Consider the following 26,369-nt stretch of genomic DNA (forward strand, 5'->3'; position numbering starts at 1 on the left):
TTCAGTGATTCCAAAGTCTGTCAATTTCACCTGACACCCACTGATCTTATCAGCCTTGTTCGTCCACACTTGAACTTCAATTCATTCATGGTTTGGATGCCATAGGTAATCTAATCGATACTACGGCCAGGGAATGTTATGCTATCGGACTCGGAAAATACCTCTGTGAATCCCTGGGCACGCGGTGCTGTCAAAACAAAGAAGTCAAAGCAGACAGCGCGGAATGCCAGTTGACAAATTCTAATTGGCAAAAGTTCCCGGAATCGAATCGAATCGTATTAAATTGAGTCGAGTTGCTTACTACTAAGGTAGGGCGCTTCTCATGTTCGGCTTGTTAACACTTCGTCAATGCTAAGGTGTTCATTTCGCTGAGGAATGTGTGAATGTAGATTGAAATTCGATTTCAATTGCAACCTTTGAGGACTGCGCCTTTGAAGTCGCTTGAATATGATTGCGACCGCAGCGCCAGAACTCACGCACGTAGAAAAAACATCTCAAGATATCTGAGTATCTCATTTGTGACTGCGCATTGTAAATGAAAAAATTATATGACTAGGAATGATATATTTGTAAATAATAAAAAATATGAACTCTTCAAGATGTGCTTTCTTCGTATTTGGTTCATGAACATACATATAACTTTAAGTAACTATAGCTATTCTATACATTTTTAAGTGAGCATAAATACCTAAAAATATTTGTGGAAATGGATTAATATACCTACATAAAAACCACTTTAAATAGGTTCAAATAGATACCATAGCTACCAGCTATTTCTTTCGGTGCAGTTAATTAGCGCCAGGCGACAAGCGTTTGTCTCCAGCCCCTTAACCCCTCCAGCAATCACCCCCACCACCACTTCCAGCAACAAAAAATCGGAGCAAAGTGCGAGCCCCCAAAATATTGAAGCCCCAATCCGATGGGCAGCCTTCCTCTGCTGCTGCGCTGCTTTGCCTTCGGCTCGGCGACACGAAGGCCATGCCGAACGAACCGAGCGTTTTCTCAGTTTTCTCAGCTGAAATTTTCAGTTCTCAGTTTGAATTTGGCTGCGCACGCGAGCGGTGCTATTTTAATAATCGCTCGAGAGTGGCTCGAAATTTCGAATCTGCTGGCCAGGAAAATCCCTCTGTTGAAGGGGAAAACTCGCGCGCGATTTTCACGTTCGCCGATTCACAAACGACGATCGCTAATAGAGTGTAATTTCAATCGAAACACTCTCAAAATATACACACGCTTGAAAAGTAAATGAAATACAAAACAACATAAACGAAATTTGTTATCAACGCGACGAGAGCTTAATGCGGGTTTAAGCGTGATTTTCAGTTTTTCTGATTTTCTCATTTTCTGCGTGTGCAAATGCGTCGTTTTCCACTTGCTGGGAGCGTTTTCCAGTGGGTCCGGTGAATTGGCGCGCAATTTCATTGAGTTGTATTGAATTGAATGCAAATTGCAATTGCGGCACAGCGCTGAATTGAACCTTTGACAGCGTCGGCGGGTGCGCACAACGTGGCGTATGCGTAATCTGTGGCAAACCGAATCGAAGTACTCGCAATCAAATTGAAATTGAAATGGAAATGGAAATGGAAATGCTTTAGCGAATGCGAATGGAAATGGAAATTGAAATGAAAGGCGCGCGCCGGCTCAAATAAATTATGTGCCAGTGAGTTCTAAGTGCTGTCCGTCTCTTTCCAAGCGCGTAGTGCCCTCTCTATTTCGCATAAATAGAAATACAAAAAAAAAATTAAAAATAAAAAAATAAAATAGACCCAAGCCCAGGCAATTGAAAATGCGATTCATATCGGGTCGAGTAGCAACAACAACAACTAGAAGACAACAACAATAACAACAAGAACAACACTGATGATCGCTGGCAACATGTCAAGCATAATTAATTTTCGATTCCGCCGATTTCTTGCCACCACAAGCACCTCATCTGGAAATCTGGAAGTGTAATTACGGGTAAACTTTGCGTCTTTACTTTTTTCCATTGTAATTAATCTCTGCCTCTCCCCGATCCCTTTATTCCCTTGATTCTGCTGTTGTTGTTTTCCCGCTCTTTGTTGCTATAATGCCAATTGCGATTTTGTTTTATTATAATGCGAAACATATAAACATTTCACTTATCTGTGTGTATCTGCGAACGTGTGTGCTATCTGCCTTTGTTGTTTCAACATTTTGCGAAAATTGTTTAATTGTTCGGATTCTATTATCACATTTGGCACTCGCTCTCTGCTCTCTCGTCGTTTTCAAATTCAAAATTTATTGCCGCCGAGCATTAAGAATTTCTAAATCAAAATCAGAAGCTGATCAAATTACGAATGAGCAAACATATGTTTGATCGTTCTCAAGCAAGCAATTAATTGAGAACATTTGCATAGTGTTTTGTAAGGCGGAAATTCACAGTTGGATTTAATTGCCTGGCAACAATTTGGGTTTAATGCATTCTAAAACTACTCACATAGGCGTTCTGAGTGTGTATTTTGGGATTCGGACTGACTTTAAGCCGCTTAGCAGCCACCAACTAAGTGAGTGATTAAACAAGGTATTTCAGATCGGATATATGTATGTACATTCAACACTTTATCTGTTGCCGGGCATGAATCACTGTTGAGACATATTGTTTAACCAATTAGTAACGATGTGTCAAATATCTCTTGCTGATATATAGATAAGCTGGCCAACTGTCACTCTCAGCTGATAAATCACTGCAGCAGCTGCAACTGCAACTTCAATTGCAGCTTGAATTGTCACTAAGCTAATCGCTGGCAATTTCCTGTATTACCGCCACAAAGCCATAAAAAGTATTATCCCAGGGTAGGGAGGCAGAAATAGGGAATACAATAAACTGGCTCATTAGGAGGACAGGCGGCCTGAAGGACACAAATACAAATTACGACTCCTGGGGCAATGAAGACACAAGCCGAAACACAAACAGAGGAGCAAATAAAGTATGCACAGAAAGAAATTGAGATACTAGTTGTATTTTGATATCCAAAGATATCCAAAGATATCCAAGATTAGCCAAGAAATTATTGTGAAATCAAATACGTATAAATCCGTTCGTTCTTATTAGTTAAGACCCTATCCAAGATAGTCAATATATTTTTCTTTCTGTGTATATAATGCTGGTAATAACTGCTCTTTGCAGGGGCAATCCGTTGGGGGCGGGGCTGGGAATAAGCCAAAGCTACATGGGTTAATATGAATGTGCGCCGGCATGTCCATGAAATGTCCATAGAACAGACGTCTGACTAGCAGTTCGAGTACTCGGCTAAACAGGCGACACACCAGGCCATGGATGACAGTACCCCAGTACCCAGTCCCCATTCCCCATTCCCCATTCCCCATTCCAGGTTCCCGATCCTCCAATACTCCAATCCCCAATCCTCTGATCCCCAGTTGCAGTGGCAAAGACAATCGGACGGACTTTCCCGTACTGCCTAGGTGTCGCTTTTTGTTGTTGTTTCTGTTCGCTTTATAATAAAAATGCAACCATACCAGTTTTGCCAACTGACAACTCACATACATAGGCGGCGGGGCCAACTCGTTTGCCCCTTCTGCCCACCGAGCAACATCAACAACATCGCCAACAATAACAAAAATAACAACTGCCACTACAACTACGAACTGCATGTGAATTCGGTTTCAAAAAACTATGTGTTTATACCCTTGGATCAAGGGTAATTGAAGTGGATGATGTTGTTTGCTTAGCTCTGAGGATGGGCAATTGGGTGGGGAAAACATACGCACAAGTTAGGCAACTCTTCAATGAAAATGGCTTAATGAAAAGTTTTTGTAGGTAGTTAGAAATTGTTCTGGTTGGTAAGAGATTTTAAATCAAAAGGTTACTCTATTAAAATAACATACATAAATGATATATATTTTTATGTATTTTAGATTCTTTTCCTTTTGAAGTTTCTAAACAAAAGTTTAACCTAATGAACTGATTGGCTTGTATAGTTAAAGGACATACATTGTGATCCTTACCAGGGCATTCCTTATTCGGTAATGGATTGTCACGGAACGTTGCAACTCTTTCCCGCTCCCGCTGGCCACATACACGCACCTGTCCAAGCACAGAGCCAGGCGGTCTGCGATCTGCGATCTGCGGTCTGCAATCTTCGTCGAGGCTTCAGGTCTGCTCCACACACACTCCATACACAGCCGAGCGATCTCCAATCCGCATCCGCACACTCACCTGGAGAGGCGAACTGCAACTGGTGACTTTGCAGGTGTTTTGTTTGTTTGCTGGACTTGATTATGCTGCAGAGGAAAGGGGGGCAAGTGGGTCTGTGGCACTGCCTGCATAATAATAATCCGGCAATTAAAATATGATCGCATAATAACTCGACACTCGCGCGTCTGCTTATGATTTATGGTTCAGCTGGTTCGGCCAGCGACTTTTAGCTTATTTATAGAGATGGTCCAGCTAAAGAGCCCCGATCTCCCGATTCCCGTTCTCCGAAGAATTCTTCTAGTGGGGTAATTGTGTGGCTGGGACTACTTTTTCTTCGGCACTCCGCATACTTTTGCATTCGCTTAAAGGTAAATTGCTGTCGCCAAGCGCCAGACGTTATAGGAGATACCCCTCGCCACCCATGTATAACCCCCTTTGGGTCTCTCACCCCTTTTGAAACCCCCTTTTAAAGCAAGCCGGCTTGGCTCGTTTCGTTTTGGCAAAACCCAAAACAGAAGACCGAAGAGCAAGCAAGCGAATGAAAAAAAGAACTGAAAAGACTGAGAAGCAAAAAGCAAAACATTTGATACGCCCCCCCGCGCGACAGAGCTCCCCTTCACCCTCCTTATTTGTGACACCGCCTGTCCGACTGTTGCTTCTAATAAATAATTTTAAATGCTGACTACAAAACGAAACCGAACGAATGAAGTGAAGTTTAAGTGTAACCCAATAGCCAAGTCGCGTTCTTAATTGCCTGCGTGGGATGTGGGGCTGTGGGACATGTTGCTGCTGTGTCTGTGGTGTTGCTGCCGTACTGCCGTACTGCCGTACTGCCTAACTGCAATAGTGCGGTACTGAGATGTTGCAGCTGTGCAAAGTGGGTTAGACCAGGCCAAGTGCCCACTCTGGTGGGTCCAAGTCCAAAGTCTTGACACGCATTCGGGGGTAGTTTCTCTGCCACCATCTCCGTCTGCCAGACTCTGTTTTCCATTTCCATTTCCATTTCACATTTCCATTTCCCCGTTAGATGGATAGCTTATGACGTCAGCCTCTTTGTCGCCATATGTCTAGGCCCACACGCACACCCCACACACACTCGCTCTCGTACTGAAAACAAGCCGATGGGAAAAGCATGCGTCATCACAGCGTCTGTCGATTGCAATTTCACCAGCCCTCTTAGACGTTTCGCTTGGTGTCCAGGCAAGGGATGGGATGAATGGGGTCTCCTGCGTCACACAACCAATGATAATTTCGCCATGACACGCAATGCAAACACTTACACACACTCCAAAAGCACCGGGGCAATTTCCCTTTTCGTTGTACAATCACAGAAACTAATTAATATTTGCAGAACAATACACGGCTAATAAAAATTCCTCTGATAAGATATTATAAATAGACAATTCCCCTAGACTCTCCTTGGCCGTATCTCTCCATAGCTGGTTGTGCCAGACTAAACGGCGTGTACTTCGGCGATTAGTGGAGTATTTCGCGGGGTAATGAAATGCTCTATATGTGGGGAGAGCCATTGACTAGCAAAGAGTAAGGCGTCGATGGGGGATTCTCTGTTAGCCTTTACAGTTTAGCTCCAGTTAAATCTTATCACTTTATTTGTGACACTTTTATGGCAAGATTTGGAACTTTAAAATAATAAAATTCAGGGTTTATAGATGTGATGAGGTTAGCTCTAACTATCCTAAGTGAAACTGAACACTGTCATATTTCTATACCTTTTATTTAATCTGGTTAGGTTATTATTTAAATACTTAAATATTCGAATATGACAATCTATGTTGATATACTATTTAAATCATCTTTTATTCATTTTAAATATCCGTATTTAAAATGAATTTATTGACTTAATAAGCTAACAAAGATATGCAATACTTCCGCCGCCTTCCTCACAAAGTTACTTTGCTTAAAAATAGAGCTTGAAGTTCTAAACTTAAACCAAACTCTTAAGTTGGTCAAAGAAATGCGGGAAATAGAGGGGAAATCAAAGTTTTCAGACTTTGTTCGAGCGCCAATCCTCCATTCACATTCCCATTCACCCCGTCTAGCTTACCCTGCTGCGCTGCCATATACAGAAATAAACTAGATTACTAATACGCCGTGTTGTGCCACATTGTGCCCGGGTTATTTACAGTCAGCAATTGCAACAATTTACTCAGTGCAGCCAGACAAAATGGCGGCAATGCCAGTCCAGGGCATGTGGGTCTGTATGTGTGGCATCCGTAGCCCTGTCTGTGAGCTTGCAACCTCGCTGACAGCATTTGGTGCGTGCCATTTAACTTGACAAGCTCATTTGTTGCAACAGCCAGCTGTACATATGCCAAGCCAGCAAAAAACGAACATTTGTTTACAATATTTATTTATTTACTAACATTCATTCTTATTGCCCTGGCAGGCAGTCCGGCAACGTCAGCCGCGTTTTGGCAGCGTATTCAGATCCAGCGATTCGCTGGGAGAACAAGCAATTTCAATTGTCGGTGATACATATGCGGGCTCACACAAACATAAAGCTGTATGTTTGCGGGCAGGGGGATCTGGTAATGGGTGTAGTAAAGCACCTTGATAACAGCGCTCGTGTGGCGCTTGGCAAAACAATCCATAAATCCCACAATTTGCCCGCCGCAAACCAAAGTCCGGAATGTATATCTTTTGTGGCAGTGCGACGCGGGTTCAGATGAGCAATTTGTAGTCGCAATTTCACACAAATTATGCAGATGGCCCAGAGAATCCCCAAGCTTTTAGTTTTTCGCTTCAATCTCTGCTCATTTGTATGTAAATGTTTTAATGTGCATTTATGCCTTTCCTATGCAAAGTCCATGAAAACTTGTAAAAAAGAAAAATAGACAAACAAAAAACACTGCGATGCCCATAAAAATGGAAGCAAAATTTGTGATAATCATATGTTAATTTCAAATCAACGCTGACGTTCATGTTCCTGCTCCGGCCATCCAATCATAAACAGACTAATTTATATGAGTTTAGCGGGCCTCCATTTCTGTACGTCAATAACCATGGATAACAAAAAACAATATAGTAAATGTGTATGAGAGGCAGACAATGTTTCAGTGAAACGCTGAGGGAAAGAGTTTGGAAAAATCTTAACTCTCGAAATAAAACAAAGGAGTTACTTTATCTTAAGATACTTCAACCCCAACTTAGTTTACTAACTAGGCTGTGGACCACAACAACTTCCTATTGTGTAACTTCCACCAAAAGGCAAATAACGCTTAACCGCTGTCAAAGATCGATCTGTTCATTAGCTCCGACTTGTCACTAGAATTTAGAGCAGCTGAGATTTGGTCTACCATTGTTGCCGTAATTGAATTAACACCTCCGGGGCAACGTCTGCCCGTCTTTGTGGCAGGTTCAACGTCACGACACCGAACTAATCGACGAATAAACAAACCTCAACTGGAGAGACAATCGAAAGCGAACGAAGCTGATCAAGTGCAACTGCACCGGACTGTCAGTTGTCACTGGGGACCCCTTTTCCCCGGCGATTGCATGTCAGAGCCGAACACTGAAATCGTAGAGCCAAGATATATGGGCACATCAACGTGAATTAACAGACACATTAACCGATAACCGATCTCCAAGCACGAAACACGGACGCAGAACGAAAGACTCTGGCAACGAACCCCAGAACGAAAGACTCTAGAAACGAACTGGCGAACGACGAAGAGGAAGAAACGGAAGTCTAGACTCCAGATTCGAACTGAATCACGGCTGCGGAATGTAGTGTAGAATGTATGAACATATGCACGGCCGATCGCATCGCAGTCCGCATATAGAGGTAATATTTTTTATGGCCATATCGAATTTCAAGCAGCAGCAGAGCAGCGCGTCAGAGCGAAATACAGCCACCAGAAATATACTTTTCGAGCCAAGCAAAACGGAACAGAACAGAACAGAACTGGCTGTGGCGCCCAAGTGTTGCCCCCGACACCTGTCCCATTGAGGCTCCCCTTTGGGCCAACACCCCGAGCGTTTTGTCTTGGCCACAAAGCAGAGCTGAAAATATTCAAACAATTCGCATTTGCGTGCTAATCAATAAATTTGCCTGTGAAAACCATTTTGATTGCTGGTATCAAACGAAACTTGTAAGCAGTCTGCCAAGATCGTTAAGCGAATAGGGAATACTCTTTTTCAGAGATGGTTCTTAAGCATTAATGAAACTAAAATGCACTTGAGATTAATAAAGGTGTGCTTTGTTGATTAAAAGACAACAGCAATACCTATGATTATATTGTTGATCTTGACTTAAGAAATATTAAAAATTTCAACAAATTTGAATCAGGTAGAGAATAGCAAAGGAATGTATGTCATTCTTGGACTCTCAAGGTCGCCCTAAAAATAAATATAATAACACTCTGTCAATACATATCTTAAGTGATTTTGGTTCTTAAGGGGAACATAGCTGCGATTTCTGATTTTCCGGTTGAGATAAAAAATCGCTTGAATTTGATAACAGTTTCCAAGAATTTGTTTGCTTTTTCTCTGGCATTTCGGAGATTGTCATTAAACAAATGTGCCAGAAGCGGCTACCAATTCACGGCGACAGCAACAACATCATAAAATCGGGTTCCGCACGTCACTCGCTGGAATTCCCGTAAATCGTCTGCTCAAATTTGTTGTTTCGTTGTTTCTTTTTTTTTTTGAGTTTTTTGATTTTTTGTTTGGCCCGTTGGCTGGTTGTTTCTAAAAAATTGTTTACAGCTATACAGCCTCATCTTCGATCAATAAATCCGGTTTCCATTCGAACAAAACAAAAAGAAGCCAACGAATATTTCGTATACGTAGTTTTTTGATTAACTTTCGCCTAAATAATTGCACAATAAAAATTGTATGGAATTTCGTTTGTTGTTTTGATCGCATTTTTTAGCTCTGCACAAAAGTTCGACTTTGGCTTTGGCTTGGCCCCCTCACTCACTCACACCCACAAGCCAGAGCTGTGTCTGTGTATCAATTAATTGTTCTGTTTGGCTATTTATAGATTTTGCGGTAAATTCGCTAATAATACTCAAATTTCAACAAGCCAGCACCCGCACTCTAACGCCCATTGCCCCTCGTCCAGCGACTCCCCCACCATTTTCGCCCCGAGTTTATTAATAATTTGCAAGCCGAACCCAATGAGCAGTTAAGAATAATAAAAATCATTTTATATGATCCATGATTCATGGCCATGACAACTCTGTGCAGAGTCTTTGCCTGGGCTTATATGGCCAGGAATCGGCCGAGATTCTAGGGTGACTAATTCGCGAAGGAAATATCATCGGATCGGACCGATTGGGGTAATCTGGTGGCGGCTCCAAAAACGGCACTGAATCAAATGGCTTATGCTGATTGGCTCGGCAATCAACAGATGATCAAAATGTGTCCACAAAGCCATAAAAAGAGATTTTGTAGATTTAAAAATTATGATTTTGAAACTTAAGATAGTTTTTTCTTGAGCTCCGAGCCGAACCAAATTGGGTAATGAAAAATGAATCAACTCAACTCTTAATCTTTTCTTATTAGATTGCAAATCTGATTTAAAATAAAGTTTTCCATCAAAAGAAAACTTAGAGTCAAAGAACTGAATTTGTGTTATGGCAATCAATTTTAACATTTTTCATGTAACTTCATGGTAGTAAATATACGTTTTTATACGATTTGGGTTCGCATTTTAAATTATTTATACAATTAAAAAACAAGTTTCAAAAACTACATTCACTTGATTAGGCAAATATAAATGTATATAGCCTCTCCATTAGGCTTTTCTTAATCAGAAATATATATCGGAGTCTTCCCAAAGAAAACTTTTCTCAGGCACTCAAACGAGATATAAAAACAAAAACAATTTAAAGCTTCCCTTTAATTTCTTTAAATATAAAATAAAACTAAATAAGAAACAAGTTTTTAATCAGGCAAACTACAGTCGCTTTTCCAACATCAATTTGTATAGAAAGAACACAGGTTATTTGAAAACTCTCCCAAGAAAAACCCATTTAATTAAACTATATGATGTGTGACTTTTATGGAGCACTTATTCCGGCACATTTGGGTTCGGCTCGATTCAGCTCAGTTCTGTTGGGTTCTTTTTGTTCGGTTTGGCAATGATTCGAACGCTATTAAAATCGCATTACCCATTGGGAGAGTAGAGCCCGGCGGAAGGCGGAGGACAGGACCAGTTTGAGGTCGGTCTTCACTGTGGTCCTGGCACTCCGCAGTTGGGCTGGGCTGGGCCCATCGATGAGGCCGATGATGATGATGATGATGATGACGATGATGGCTAATAGCTTTGTTAGCTTTTATACGTTTGTCTGGCTTGTGACTTTATTATGTCGTTCGATGCATTCGTTTCCCCCCATCACACCCCGGCATACGAAATTGGTTACCTCTGGTTGTTGGCCCATTGTCTTGAGCAATCGTCAACGTCATGGGCTGGGGTCTGGTCTTGGGCCTTGTCTTCATCTTCAGCTGCAGCTGTAATCGTTTTTCGGCTTGGGTTTCGGTTTTGGTTTCAGTTTCGGTTTCGGTTTGTGTCAGATGGAATTGTACCAAATACAGTTCAAGTCCCGAGCCCTCCTTGCCCCGAAGGGCCTCACATTTGACAAATGTGCGTTTTTAGCCATCTCATTGTTGTGGCAAACAGCAAACAGCAAACAGACTTCAATATGCAAATACATTGAAATTAGTTGCCAGGCAGCGATCGGAATCAGCGGGGAGTTTCAGCTTGGATTGGATCCAAGCCGAGGCTGGAGTCGTGTCTTGTAGTTGGCCTGTGGAATTTGCATGATTTGCCAAAGTCTCTGGGGTTTTTTGGCGCCGCTTGCGGGGGATTACGACTGATCTCGGGGCTTAATGGCCATGCGGCTGTAGGTTGTAAGTCGTAGGCATTCCGCTGTTAATTGAATTAAGCCAGCGACATGGTCCACTCCGAAGGTAATTGGCAGGAGGCACTGGTATAGGCACAGGCACTGGCACTGGCAGTGGCAGTCCAGCCGGGCAGGGCTTTTAAGTGGAATTCGCGATGGCGAGAGTGTGATAAGGATGGAGTAAAGTGGATATATATAAGGGAGTACGAGTATATACCTACCGCCGATCATTAGAGGCTCCGTCTAGACGCCGTCTGCGTGCCATGCGTAACCCTTTCGGGGGCCCAGAAACCAGAACCCAGACCCTAGAACCTAGAACCCTAACCAATTTTCTGCAGCTCAAGTGCAACCCCGAGCTCGGTTAATTGCCATGGCCTTGTCGGTTGGGTTGACGCCATGTCGGAACCATTAGAAACCCCAACGCGAGTCCATAATCATTGGCTCTCGGCCCTCGGCCACTTTAATTGGCACGACATCGTCTAAGTCTGAGTCATGTAATGCCGACCGACGACGGCTAACCAATTACACACATTATAGAATAATACGGAGGGCCAAGATCTTAGGAACTGGGCCTCAAATTAAATGCCCTGCTAATTTCCACTATTGCTCGGCTATTTTCGGATCAACCTTAGGCCCCACCAGCTCCGGCTACTCCGGCAGCTCAGACCCAACCGATTTCTCAACTCATTCACTCAATCGCACATTAACCTCAGGCTGAAAGAGCGACTGATTTGGCGATTTGGAAATTGCGTACACTGCACATGTACACATGTGGCACGATCACCAACGCCATGGGCATTAAAACATGAACAATGAACCCACACGATAAGCCGAGTGCCCAGGCAATCCAATTGAAATCAACTCGAGCTCTCGGGCCCTTGACCAGAATCAAGAATCGTATTTGGAATGGCAGTCGAAGAGTGCTCTTGAATTGAGCGATGGGGGGGAATCACGGCGACATTGGAGCTCGCTGTTACATAATCTCTGAGGAAAACTGCGACTTGTTTCTTGCTGGCTGCTGCTCAATGGTGATTAATTTGAAGACCTCCACTTTATCAAAGTCATCTAATTCTTGTAGTCGCACAAAGAATCATTTCCCAGAAACAGAGAAATGAATTAATGAGGCATATATATATATATATATATATAGTTGTTCCCACTTTTGATTTGCATTGTCCTTGTCAACTGACGCTTGACAAATTGCACCTAATCACAGGGAGCGGGCTCAGGCAGAACAACACCACTTCATCGGATCGTCACGTAGTCAATAGCTGCATTCGCTGCTCCTCGTACGTGTGTATGTTCGGCGTTATCAAGTGCAGAAATTAACATATTATTCAGAGCTCTACATATATACATATAGTCCAACATTAGCTGAGGTCTTATCAGGTCGGGCAGTGTGACAAATACCGATTAAGGGGGGTATACGAGGCGTGAAAAGTACTTTTTACCTACAGAAATGTTTTCAGTTATTGTTATTCATACTCCTCAGATGCCTATCCTAAATTTATGATGTTAGTCTTAAAACTCATAGGGCTAACTACCAGAAACTTATGTTATAATACGCCCTTGATATAACATTGTTTCCCATAGATTAGGGTACCTATATGGTTCATTACTTTTCCTAACCATTTGGCTCTTGTTCGCATGCCGCTGACATTTGTTAGGTCAAGCACCGATTTGGGCCATCCAATCCAAATCTCTCTTTCTCAGCTCTCCCAATCGCCGCAGGGTGTGTCACACGATCTTCGATAGGAAATCAAGCCGGGGCTTGGGATTACGCCGGGGATAGGGATTAGCGCTTAGTGATTCACTGAGATTCGTATCCGCATTTGGTGCGTTAGGCGTTCGCCGTTCGTCGGTCGTCGGTCGACGTTCGACTTTCGGCGTTCAGCTGGCGCCACTTTGAAGCGACCAGAAATCAATAAAAAGTCAAAAAACCAACAGAGAAGCTGAACGACAGCAAATCTTTGGCGAAAATCGCGGTGCTGTGCTGGCTCAAGACAAATAATAAAATATTATGCGCCATCGAAATTAATTATAACTCAAACAAGCATTACAATATTCCCTGGCTGGCGCCAGCCCGTCAAAGATCATTAACATTTTTATGATCCGCCAGTCGAACAAAGAGCCACCACACATAAGGCTCGTATCTGTTGTTACCTGAACCAACACTCGAACACTTTCAGATACACAACTACAATATGCATAGAGAGACTCGTACACGGATATACGCACCCATAAATCGCAAAACTAATAATGTCCAGGTTGTCTTAACACCTCCCAAAACAAAAAGAAGAGGCGGGCGAGGGCTGCTCTGATGATTCGCAGAATTCTATCTGTCTATCTTTATATGGGATCTTGGGATTTTGGGATTCTGGGTTCCGGGCAGGAGTCGTAAAACCCAAAACGGGATGATTTACTGTACTGGCCAAAATTTCACCCTGGGCGGCAAGTGTGTTTGCACTCTCCAAAACAACAGTTGTTGCACGGGCACCGGCACGGACACAGGCCACAGGCACACCACCACAGCCACCAACACCGATGCTGACAAATCGGTTCTAAATTTAATTTGAACAACAAAGTTGTAGGTACAAATTGGTACAAGACACCTGCAGAATATCCAAACAAATCTATTTTCGCCCGCTGCGCTGTTATTTTTAAACTAACCGGCTTGATCGTGATCTTTCTCCACCAAAACACAATTTCTTTCCAGTCATAATTCACGCGAGCCACAGCCACAGCCATAGCCATAGCCACAACAAAAACCGAAAGCGAGGCACTTATCGAGAATTGTGCAGAGGAAAAACTAATAGAGATTTCCGCGAACATCGACCGATTGTGAAAATGTGTTGCCAATCAAGTGGTCAGTGGAAATTTTCTGCGCAGCAGCCACCAAAATCATCGGCGCCAAGGCGGCTTTACACAGGGATTTGCGGACTCAACCAGGCCCTGATCCTCACCATAATCCTGCTAGCCGTGCTCCAAATACAGACAGTAGCCGCCGGAGCGGGTGACAGTCTATCAGGTGAGTTTGTGATAGTGTTTAAGTCTCATTTTGGCTGGGCACCTAAGGGATCATTGTTGGTTTTGTTTTAAGGAAAGAACATCCATAAAGGTTTCTTGGGCAGTTAATAAACATAAAAAAGAGTTTGAAAAAGGTTTCTGAAAAGTGAAATCCAAAAGATCCTAGACCCTTTTCTGTAACAAACTTAAGTATCTCGTAAACAATATTTTAACGATCATTTGAGGACCATTTCTAATTTGATAATTGTTTTATCACTTTTTGGGGTATAAATTTTGTTTCCCATACGATCGTCAAACTTTCAACCAACCTTGATGAAGATCAACATTCCTCCCGAAACTTGGAAAATATTATTCAAAGACTCCCTCAGATGTGTGCATCTAAGCGGCTTGCCGGACTTACTACAGCTTATGACTATGAATCATGGATTTTAGCTGATTTTTACGAGCTTATAACAGCTTTAACTGCCAACCAATGCGATCGGTTATAGAGCGGGGTTATATACTTATTTCAAGCGTTTTTCTACGGAACTTTTTTGTCATTTTCAGCTGAGTCAGAGGCGACTTTTGCCAATTGCACTTGGTAACCTTTAACTGGGCGTTGTTTTTTATGAATTTCACATCAATCTAAGATCTGGAGAACCTTTTTAATAATCAAGACTTAAGTCTTAGTTATAAAAGACAGCATTAAACTTCAGATTAATGTTACATAAACTAACTTGACTGGTTGAAGCAAATATTAAAAATGTAATCTAATAACTTGGCTCTTTAATTTTGAATCTTTATGATCTATAAAGACAACTTTTAACCAGTAGAAAATGTTTAATCTTTATTAGACATAATCAATTGATTTTTGATTATTTTCCTCGCAACCCGCTCTCCTCTCGCTAGGCGTACGCTCGTGAATTCCGCTCGAACCCGTGCCGCCGTCTGCCTCTTTCCTCTTTACCCCTCATCACTCCTCCGATGACCCCCTCTGACCCCCCTTAATCCCTCTTTCCATTCAATTGGCTGGCGCTTAATCTGCGACTGTGATTAATCGGAGAACGTCGCCAACGCCAGCAGATGGGGGAGAGGAAAGGAGAAGGGGGCTTAAATTGGGGAGGTGAGGGAGCGGAGGAGCTAGGGCGGTCCGGCGGTATTAGCTACTGACTGAGCATATTCAAGCGGCGACTTTATTTTCGCTGTTTTCGTCTGGGCCCCTCTAAAAAACACACATTGAGTGGGCTTTTTTATGGGTTTTCGAGTGTGTTAAATGTAAATAAAAATCGCATAAATTAGATATATTGCAATGCCGATATCGGGTTACTTGAACCAAGTTCATTAACTGTTCTAGTCGAAAAGAGAAAGGAATGTAGAAAGTCCGCCAGCGGCGAACATGATATTTGTTTTGGATTCGATTAGGCAGAGGAAAATTTCCAATTGATTTGAAATTGTGGGTGTGGCATTGGGAAAAGAAGTGGGGAGAACAGCAGGACACAATCGCATAACAGGAAAGAGTGGACCAAAAACAACAATCATCCAGAGTCCAGCATCAAAGAACAAAGCGAACCAAAAACAAACAAGCGACCAAATTACACAGATTGTTTCTGTTTCTGGAGGGGATCGGGGGCAGAGATCAAGTAGGAGGAACCACGATAATAATGCAGAATAAAACAAAGTTCTAAAGCCGCCCACAGAGATCACAAGACGAAGAGGAACAAGATGAGAACAAGAAGGTAGCCCGAATGGATCACTCCTTCCATTCGTCTTACACAGAAAACTCTTGGGGTTAAAGAGGTTATAAGGCTAAAATATTTATAATGTTTAAAAGGTGAAATGTTTATACCTAAAAGTAATCATACTATAAATAATGAATAAGGATAAACATAATGTTAGAAATTTATAGCATTTTTCTTACGGTGTAGCGCCGGCGTCTTCATTTATTGCCCTGAACAGCGGGTGCGAGGGAGAGGTTCGGAGTTGGTATACCTGTGTGTTTATCAGCACATTGCAGGTGGTCCTCGCTTTTCGGGAAGAAGAAGAGCTGGCTCAGCCTGCCGGGGTCGTGTCTCTCCCACTCCCTCTTCACCATACCTGTCTTTCCGTCTCCCTCTCAGTTTCCGTTTACCTTTTGTTGGCCCATTGTTATTGATGTTGCTGTTGTTGTTGTTGTTGTTACTTTTGTTGTTGTTGGGGAACATGTTTAACATGCAACTCTTGGCTACTTTTGACTTAAGCGCCAGCAAAAGGAAAAAGGTAAAAGCCAAACAAAGTAGCAGAGCACAACAACAACGAAAAGAACAAATCAAGGCAGAAGTGTACTTACAGAGAGAAAAATTCGAAGTACAGAGTCGAAGTTTGAACTTTATAAATAGTAAAATAGAGTTTACGAAAAGGTCAAATAAATGCTGTATCTCAAAAGTATTAGGAATTGTAATTTGATTAACAGAAGATAGTTATGTTTGGGTTTCGGAAGTTGATCTATTAAGTTAAGTTGATCCCAAAAGTAAAGGTATTACCTTAACATAATTATCTCAGTGGAAAGTAAACACGCATGTACATAAATCCAGTGGCCTAATCTCATTGACCTGCAGAAGGAGATCAGATGCACAAGTAGGAGAGGGTGAGGGTTGAGTCCATTTTGGGTCACGTGCTCGGATAAGATCTCAGTCGGTGGGCAATTTCCGGCGTTTGTACATGCAATGAATCGTCTTGTTTGTGTTTGTTTGGTATTATTACATCAAGAGTCAACGTCAGAGGCAGGAAATGCAGTGGACGGGGTCGGGTTGGTTGGGTTTCGAAAAAAAGGGGATTAACTACCCACATAAGATAGGCGACCCATCACTAATCCGCACTCCAATTACTTACTTCCAGGCGTCCGGCAATCCTGCTCGAATGAGGGAGAAGAAGTGCAACTAAAGAACCAGCCGCAGATTTTCACCTGCTTCAAATGCGAATGCCAGGTAAGTTGCAACAGAAGTGCTTGCCACTTTAATTTCCCATTAAGCCAGAGTCGTATTCCCAACTCTCTGTTCGCTTTTTAAGGCGGCTCCACGGATCTTTGCCAAGTTTGCGAGTGGAGTTGCTTTTTGGCCTCGATAAAAGTCACTTAAAGCGAAATGAAACGAAATGAAATAACATAAACATGCTTGCTGAAATAAATCTCTTGTACTTGGCCCATCCTCTGCCTCCCTGCCCCTCCATCCATCTATCTATCTCGCTCTCAGCATGGGGCGACGCCAGTGTCCAGCCAGCAGGACATTCAGACTCATGTCATTGCAGTTACATCCTTAGCGGCCTGCCAAAATGAAAAATACCAAAAATTCTGCGAATATTTCAACGAGATTACAAGCCACCACTCACACACTCAAACTTTTGCCTACCGTTAACGGCACAGAGAACAAAGTTGATCAAAAATTTAGTTACAAAACTCAATAAACAGTGTTAATATTCTGAAACTTTAGTACTAAAATCCTTAATTACCTATTTAATAATTCTCAAAGTCAGTTTCGAATGGCATAAATAAATTTCTTAATATTCAAAAATTGGTTTCTTACAGAAAACATAAAATTCCTATACTTTTCTCTCTGTGTATTAGAGAAAGAATCTGAAGCAGCTGAAGATATTGCCGGAATCTGTCGGAATGTTTGAGTATGTTTGCATTTGTTTGGCTTTGTCTCTTCCTCTCGCCAACTCACTCTGTCTCTCCCTCTCCCTCCCTCTTTCCCTTCCCCTATGGTCCGTCCCCCTCTCGTGAATTTTTATGATCCAAGGTCGTCAAACGGGTTTCACGCCGTCATCCGCCATGTGGGACGGGTATCATGGGTAGTATCACGGGTGCCGCAGTATTGGCAAGGGTATTCGGTTCGGCATTGGGTTCGCGTCCGCATCCGCAGATCGATCTCGGCACTCGATCGTTTGACAAACACTTGGCGCCGCCGCCGTGATTTTTCGTCGCCAGTTCCCCAGCGACAGCCTCTCTCTTTCATTCGCCACATCCCGCCATCTCTTTCCCTTTCTGTCGCGGCTCAAACGGCGGTTTCGTGTCGTCATTAAGCGAGCGCGTGCTCATCGGACTGATCGATGGAAGGAGAGCGGTGAAAGGGGTAAAGGTGGATCGGGGCAGGTGGTAGGGTTGCCAAAGCACAGGAAAAAATAGTTCTTGCTTATAATTAAATATGAGTTTTTCTTTGATTTTCGAATGTAAACTTACGATGTTGGTTTTAGGAAGAATATAGTCAAGGTGAATATGTAATTTAAAACCTAATACATAGAAGAACATATACGGTATTTTCCATTAAAAAAATATATAGGAATTCATAAAAATAATGTTTTAAAAACGTATCTTGAGAAGCCAAAAACTATCAGTTTAAGAATATATTTTTCACTGTGATGCTGTCGTGAGCCTGCTGCTAATTTAGCGCTAAGCGCTGCTAAACGCCGCTGCTCCAATTTGAGCGGCAAGCGTTGAAGCGTTCAAGCTGGCGCCGATGGAAGCGGTCGGGCGATCGGTTGGTCGGCTGATCGGGTGAACGAAACGATCCAAGCGATCCAGCCGATCGATCGATCGATCGGTTCCGATCGCAGAATCTTTTTTCGCCTGCGGCTAAGCTTCGCTTGCTGCGTTGTTATTATTATTTCCATTGTTGCTGCTGTCGTCGTCGTCAAGTGGGCGTAACCGAAATTAAAAAGCAGCAGCAAAATCAGCGGGGGGAGCTGAATAAAAAAGAAAAAGATACGATACTGGCGCCACCTTACTGGGAAGGCGCCATCGGTATCAGTATCTCCGTCTCTTTCCCCAACAACCGCATGCTGCATCTCAGTCGCACGCGCTGGGGATTCGTCGCTCGACTCATTAAAAGTTCATGAAATCGAATTTAACCCGAGTTCGATGCGATTTCTCTTAGGTACGCTCTTAAGGGGCCAAAAACAAAACGCTGGCCATGCGAAGCGTGCAAAACGTTAAGCTGTAATCGCGGCTTAAACGCATAAAACCGATAAATAACGCTCCCGTAATGTAAGTCTCTCTCTCTGGTAATAGCCGCCATTTAAGTCGAAACTTTACGACTCGCGTTTATTGTCTAAAGCACACACATGAATATCTTGTTCATGCATAGAAAAGGCTACCAAATCGTCAAGGACAATCAAAGAAAACGGCACTCCACCCCCGAAAAGACCACAAATTTTCGCTTTTATGCGAATATTATGCTGAATCCGCTGAATTCGCACTTAATGGCTTATGATTTAAACGCTTTCCCGGCGAATCTGCTCGCCCATGATTGAGCGGGACTTTTATGGGAATTTGCAAATGAAATTTTTGTCCTCAAAATGGGTAAACATGTGATTAGAGGATACAGTGAGTGATTGAATTAATATCAATGCCAACTTGGATTAGCATTTTTAGTTTAGTTCTGTATTAATATTAATAAGGGATTTACGATCACCAGGGGCAGGCACATCTACAAATTGGAATCATTAGAGCAGTTCCAGTGTGCATAACTTAAAACCAACAAAATAAATTCACTTTTGCGAATATGGAATTCTAGAGCACGGACAAACCAGATTTGGCCAAAACTCTCATACAGGTCTGCCAACTCCTTTCCTGCAAATTCTTGGCCCAACCGTTCTAAGCCCGATTCTCATTTCGATTCCGATTCCAAGACCAATTCCGATTCCAATTTGAGCCATAGCCCACAAGTGACAAAATACACATGACCATAAAACCACAAGACTGCCATTACCATATTCACTCCGCGTCTAGAGCGGCAGACTCCAACCTGGCCAACTTAACTCCGAGATGGCCAACAGAAAGAGAGCCTCTGACAAAGAGACAGAGACAGCGCCAGCGATGGAAACAGAGGCAGAGAGACGGTGTTAAAACCGATCATGTTTTGTCAAACGCAAGGTCGTTAGAGGCCGTTTGCAAATGTGGTTCTGCCACTGTGGCAAACCCGAGTCTCCAACTACTTTTTGTTGTTGTTGTTTTTGCGGACTGCCGCTGGGCAAGATCCGAAACAACAACAACAACATCTACATCCATCCTCCATCCACAACACATCCACTCTCCATCATCATACAATGCTACTTAGCAGCTCGGGTTGCCATCGTGGCGCCTTTGGCTTCAGCTTTTGCTTTGGCAATCTCTCGCAGAAAAAATGCCTCAACTTTCATGTTGGCTGGGCATATTTCTATACCGGTTCCCGATTAGAAAGAAAGAATTCCAAAGCATAAACAGCTGGATGCCAGTTGGCTGATACCAAGTTGAAACTCTGGCCGGATTTCGAGAGCACGTGAACTTTGATCCGTCAGATACGACAAGCGATTAAAATGATACTCAATCTGTCAGCTTACTGTATATCAAAAAGTGCACAGTAAAGAAATGCGATATATAGTTAATCTATATAATTAATTATACTTCACTTTAACCTTCTCACAAAATATAATCATAAATTAGGCAAATTTAAATTGGATTAAAAACGCCATTCAAAAACCAATACTGCTCGTTCGACCTTTACTTGAAGTAATTTTGTTTTTCGTGTAGAAATGGAGTGGGGAGGGGGGAGGCAGGAGGGAGTTACGACAATGCCGCACTAAAGTGCCATTAAAATTCCAACTAACAACTGCCATTAAAACTAATACGATGATAAACATCTAGCAGCCAGAGACCGCGACTGGCTGAGACTCTCGAGATTTTCATTTTCATAAGAATTGCAAATTTTGCACGTTGCAGCCCCATCCAAATTGAGATCCAATCTGGTTTGCTTGCACTAAATTATACACACACACTCATACACACTCGATTCGGATACTCAGACCAACATTGTTCGGAGCAACTGCATACAAATTAGTGAAATATTTTGCCTGTTTTTGGTCGACATCTATCTAGATTTATAGATACATTTACAATTAGCGGCGGCTCCGGCTGCGACCCGAGCTCTATTATTACGGCCAGGTTGGATCTGGATCTGAATCTGAATCTGGCTTTAACCTGTCACTGCCAAGCAGCTGTACACTCAAGGGTTAAAGGCAACAGCAACACCAACAGCAAACAGCAACAGCTAACAGCGAATAGCAATTGCAATGGCAATTGCACAAGCCGGCCAAGTTGCAACAGTTTGACTTATGATCGACATCAATTCCTATGCTCCCCGCTGCAGCTGTCAGCATGTCGTTAACAGCCAAACGGCTAGAAAATCCAGATGCATAGATACCCGCATATAAATATATGTATATCTGAGCTGATTTCGAGCTGCTTACCTGTGGGCAGGCAATCAGCCGAGGGATCAACTAACGAGTTGCACACAGATCGGGGGGTTTTCGGTCTTAAGGATAAATTACTGCAGCATAAATTAGCCAGCTTTGCATAATCCCAGCTCATTTTCCACCATTAACTTTCAGAGAGGAAAAATAGAAACAATCTTATTTCTATTCTTACGTCTAAATGGGTTTTTATCTAGTCTTCAAAATGAGAGAAACTTAAACTATTTTTCTATAGGTTACGAAATATCATAATAACAGATATATATACAAATAGAGCCAATTTCAAAATATATATCTCTGTGTAGCTAACCCCAAACGAAGTGCAAGTCAAACCAATCGCCACGCCCAAAGTAAATTACAGTGAAGGTCAGAGTGCAGAGCCTCAGTGAGCAATGGCAATTTGGAAAGCAATTGCTGGGCAGTAAATCAGGTGGAGGTGTATTTTATGGGAAGGAAGGTGGAGACATATATAGCAAGTGTGCAGTGGAACACACCAATCATCAGATCAGCTGCCCGGTGACAGCCATCTTTCGCATGGCTAATCGCATTTGTGCACATTGCGCATACGCCCCATGGGGCCGGCAAACTCTATCAGCCATAATACTAATTTATTGTCTTGCATTTTATTTGAATCTTACAGAACGGATTCGTCAATTGCCGCGATACCTGTCCGCCCGTTAATGATTGCTATATTTTGGATAAATCCAATGGAACTTGTTGTCGGAGGTGCAAAGGTAAGTTGGACTTAGCTTAAATTAAAGATAATTTACAGAATAGGCATTCCTGTAAATTCGATATTTTCCATTTCATAGGCTGCACCTTCCGTGGCATGTCCTACGAGAGTGGGTCAGAGTGGAGTGACCCCGAGGATCCCTGCAAGACGTACAAGTGCGTGGCCACCGTGGTCACCGAGACGGTCCAGAAGTGCTATTCGCAGTGCGACAACAACCAGTTACAGCCGCCACGGCCCGGCGAATGCTGTCCCACCTGTCAGGGTGAGTTTACTACTAGTCACTCCGATTAAATCCAGACCAGTCCCCGTCCCCAGTAGCATCACTCACTAAAATTAGCCGGGATCTCCGGTTAATGCCTCATAATCGTTAGACAATAGAGAGCCCAAGCAGATGGACAAACGGTTTGTTTGCTCTACGAACGGGTATTGCCAAAGCGGCATAAAATATGTTAAATCTTTTCGAAATTCATAATTATTAGAGGAAAAAGTATATATAAAACCCCAATCATTGGCCAAGCCAAAGTAGATCATCGCAGATAGTGCCAGCATGTTTATGTCTCTATTACCGAAATGATTTATTCATGGGCATTCCTCCGATACTGGGCCCATCTCCGATCAAATCTTCGGTGATCGGTGATCCACTGCGATCTGTTGATCTGTTTTGATCTGTTCTCCGCGACGCTGATGTTATTATTGTTGGCTCTGCTTATTTATGGGCTTTAAATTGTCTATTAAGGCGACAATGTCGTCCCGCATATTCGCATTGCGACCGCGGCTGAGAAAACAAAGGCAACACCAATATCTGGGGGCCCTCCTATGACGCTGCCTATGCAAATGCGGTAAATGCGGTAAATGCCGCTTGGAAACCCGTTTCGCCTTGTGGAAAATTTCTTGGCCCGTGGCCAAGCAAATCAAACCCAACTAAATCATAAGTGTCTGATGGCTAATGTCTGATGTCTAATGCCTTATATCTGATGGGATTGCCTCGCTGTTTTCAGGTTGCAAGATCAACGGGCAGACGGTGGCCGAGGGCCAGGAGGTGGACGCCTCCATCGACGACCGCTGTCTCGTCTGCCAGTGCCGCGGAAACCAGCTGACCTGCTCCAAGAAGACCTGCCCGGTGCTCCCGTGTCCCATGTCCAAGCAGACAAAGCGTCCGGACGAGTGCTGTCCACGCTGTCCGCAGAACCACAGTTTTCTCCCAGTGCCAGGTGAGCATTGCTATATCCCTAAAATAATTTTTTAAAAGGAAATTTTGCTATACTATGCCCCATAGATCTTGCTTATGTTCAGTGTTTTTCCCTTTCTATTTCGGATGAACATCAAATTTTTGTTTTCTACATAAATAAGCAATTTATGAACTTTAAAATTTGTACCTTGCTGTATACGACCACATAAACAAATTTGTTTTATATTTTCTTGTTGATATATTATCAAGCCAAAACTAATTATAGATTCTTTCTATCAGAATGTGTATAGTAATATAAACATATTTTCATTTTAATTTCAAGTGATAAATGCTAAAAAATATTAAATCAGATTATTGTAATATATAATAGAATATTTTTAGATTCCAAACTAACATCTTGTCTTGTTTTTCCTCCAGGCAAGTGCCTCTTCAACAAAAGTGTTTACCCGGAGAAGACGCAGTTTATGCCGGACAGGTGTACAAATTGCACCTGCCTGAACGGAACCTCCGTGTGCCAACGTCCCACCTGTCCGATCTTGGAGTGCTCCCCGGAATTCCAAGAGCCAGATGGCTGCTGTCCAAGATGCGCGGTCGCCGAAGTCCGAAGCGAGTGCAGCTTGGATGGGGTTATTTACCAGAACAACGAGACCTGGGACATGGGACCGTGTCGCAGTTGTCTCTGCAATGGTGGAACCATTCGATGTGCCCAGGTGCGCTGTCCGGCGGTCAAGTGCAGGGCGAATGAGGAGCTGAAGCAGCCACCGGGTGAATGTTGCCAGCGGTGCGTGGAAACGGCAGGAACATGCACCGTCTTCGGGGATCCCCACTTCCGCACTTTCGACGGAAAGTTCTTCAGCTTTCAGGGAAGCTGCAAATACCTCCTGGCGTCCGACTGTCTGGGCAAGACCTTTCACATCCGGCTGACGAACGAGGGGCGTGGCACGCGGCGCTCCAGTTGGGCAAAAACAGTGACCCTGAATCTGCGCAACTTAAAGGTCAATCTGGGCCAGCGAATGCGGGTCAAGGTGAACGGAACCAGGGTCACTTTGCCCTATATTGGCGTGGCTGGTGGCCAGAATGTCACTATTGAGAGATTGGCCGATGGAGGAGCGGTGATGCTTAGATCGGAAATGGGATTGACCCTGGAGTGGAATGGAGCTGGCTTCCTGCAAGTTTCGGTGCCGGCGAAGTTCAAGCAAAGACTGTGCGGCCTGTGTGGCAACTTCAACGGCAGTTCGCGGGACGATCTCACCGGCAAAGATGGACGAAACCATGGGGACGATGAGGTATGGCACTTTGCCAACTCCTGGAAGGTTGGTGGCCCCAAGTCGTGTTCCCGCAAGCGTGAATTCCTGGCCGCCACACCCACCTGCGACAAACGCAAGTCGAACTTCTACTGCCATCCCTTGAGTGTTCCGGAACTCTTTGGCGAATGCCACGAGCGTCTGAATCCGGAGAACTACAAGGTCGCCTGTCGGATGGACGTGTGCGAGTGTCCGTCCGGCGACTGTCACTGCGACAGCTTTGCAGCGTACGCCCACGAGTGTCGGAGACTGGGCGTCCAGCTGCCGGACTGGAGGAGTGCCACCAACTGCCCGGCCGGCTGGCGACGCAATGCTACGCTGTCGAGCTTCAAGGGCAACCAGTTCTACGGGGATCCCAGCTTCAGCCGGATGAAGGGTCGTCGGCGGAACCACCAGCTGAGGCTGCAACTGCAGCATGATCAGCAGCAGTGGAGCAAACAGGGCCAAAAGGGGCGGCACAAGCCGGGTGGCCATAACCAGCTGGACAGGCACGGCCACAACAGGCTGGACAAGGATCAGCTGCAGAAGGACTTCATCCTGAAGCATGTGCCCAGCAGTGTCCTCTTTCCGCGTGCGCCGGATCGCACGCCGCCGCCCCTCCACTAAGTTAGTTGACCGTTTAACTTTAGTTACCCATTTAGTTACTACACATACACCCACACCCTAAGCACAAGCACGCCCATCCACACAGATACTCTCGCGTGGCAGGCCGCAAACCATAGCATACTTTTGGCGGCCCAAAAGAGGCGAGAGACCGTGAGGGAAACCTAGTTGAATTCGCTCCCATGACAGCCAGGCCACAGTATTATGCTGAAAGTCCTCTGGAGAAGGCAGACATATATATATATAAATATATATGGCGGATATATATAATATTCAGACTACATGTAGCACGCACACACACATAGCATCGAAACTCATCCTGTCGCCATTTCGTGTAGCCTAAGTTTTATTTATTTTAGCTTTAGTAATGGAGTTATATTCGGAGAGCCTGTTGTTTGTGTGCCTGTTTTGTATTTGTAATCCTGTATGTGTGTTTCGTCGCTGCGCTGAACTAAACTGATCTAAAAACTAAACTATAACTATAACAAAAAACTAAACCTAAGCTAAGCTTTAGCTAAGTGTACTTAGAACTTAACGCAGTCCTAGCTAAAGTACTTGATAATGTTTGCTTAAAATTTAAGCCCTAGAAAGGATGAGGAGAAGGACCTACCCAACTACTATGAGAATTGCACAACAGTATTTTTGCTTAGTTGAATCATGAACGAGCCCCAGATCCCCAGAACTCAACTCTCCCCACTCAACTCCTACTTACTCGTAACCAACTCGAAATTCCGCTTATCTCAAATTAACCAACTTTTACCCAAACTGTGTTAATATTTATACAACTATCGCCAGCTATTTATGCACTTAACCTGCGGAAAAGGGAGACAACTCTTTGCCATTTTCAAATTTACAAATTAATCAAGTTTAAAGTTTAAAGTTTAAAGTTAATGTAATGTACTATAAAAACTACTTACTTGTATGGCTGGATCTGTAAATTTACGACATATTTGAATAGCCCAAAAACGAAGAAAAGAAAAAAACAAAACAAAAACCAATGCCACTAATGCAAGTGGATAAAATCAAATTAAAATATATGAAAAAAACAATTAAATTTTTGCATTTTTTCGGGGGTTCAGGGGAGGGAAATGATTTTTAAAATTGACTAATAAACTAAACACAGATTTAGTACTAAATTAAATCCGACTTTAATCCACACACCCTTTTACTCCGCGAGCAACCTTTACAAAAGCCTTTTGCAAGTGGTGTCTAAGTTGGGTGGACCTGT

General features: G+C 43.3%; 1 protein-coding gene across 2 annotated transcripts; it reads left to right on the forward strand.

Annotated features, from left to right (window-relative positions):
• The first annotated feature begins 1,060 nt into the window (after positions 1-1,060).
• LOC108109143 (BMP-binding endothelial regulator protein) lies at positions 1,061-26,190 on the forward strand. 2 transcript variants are annotated; one of them, XM_017217543.2, is made up of 7 exons: positions 1,061-1,959; positions 13,763-14,074; positions 16,927-17,015; positions 21,953-22,046; positions 22,125-22,307; positions 23,044-23,256; positions 23,652-26,190. In XM_017217543.2, exons 2-7 carry the CDS (start codon positions 13,894-13,896, stop codon positions 25,142-25,144), a joined length of 2,253 nt encoding a protein of 750 aa, XP_017073032.1. In that variant the 5' UTR covers positions 1,061-1,959; positions 13,763-13,893; the 3' UTR covers positions 25,145-26,190. The 2 variants fall into 2 exon arrangements, with proteins under 2 accessions (XP_017073032.1, XP_017073033.1); XM_017217544.2 differs by lacking the exon at positions 1,061-1,959 and adding an exon at positions 13,612-13,633.
• The last annotated feature ends 179 nt before the right edge of the window (positions 26,191-26,369 follow it).

The sequence above is a fragment of the Drosophila eugracilis genome, unplaced genomic scaffold (genome assembly GCF_018153835.1).
Source record: "Drosophila eugracilis isolate 14026-0451.02 unplaced genomic scaffold, ASM1815383v1 contig_1765, whole genome shotgun sequence".
NCBI lineage: Eukaryota > Metazoa > Arthropoda > Insecta > Diptera > Drosophilidae > Drosophila > Drosophila eugracilis.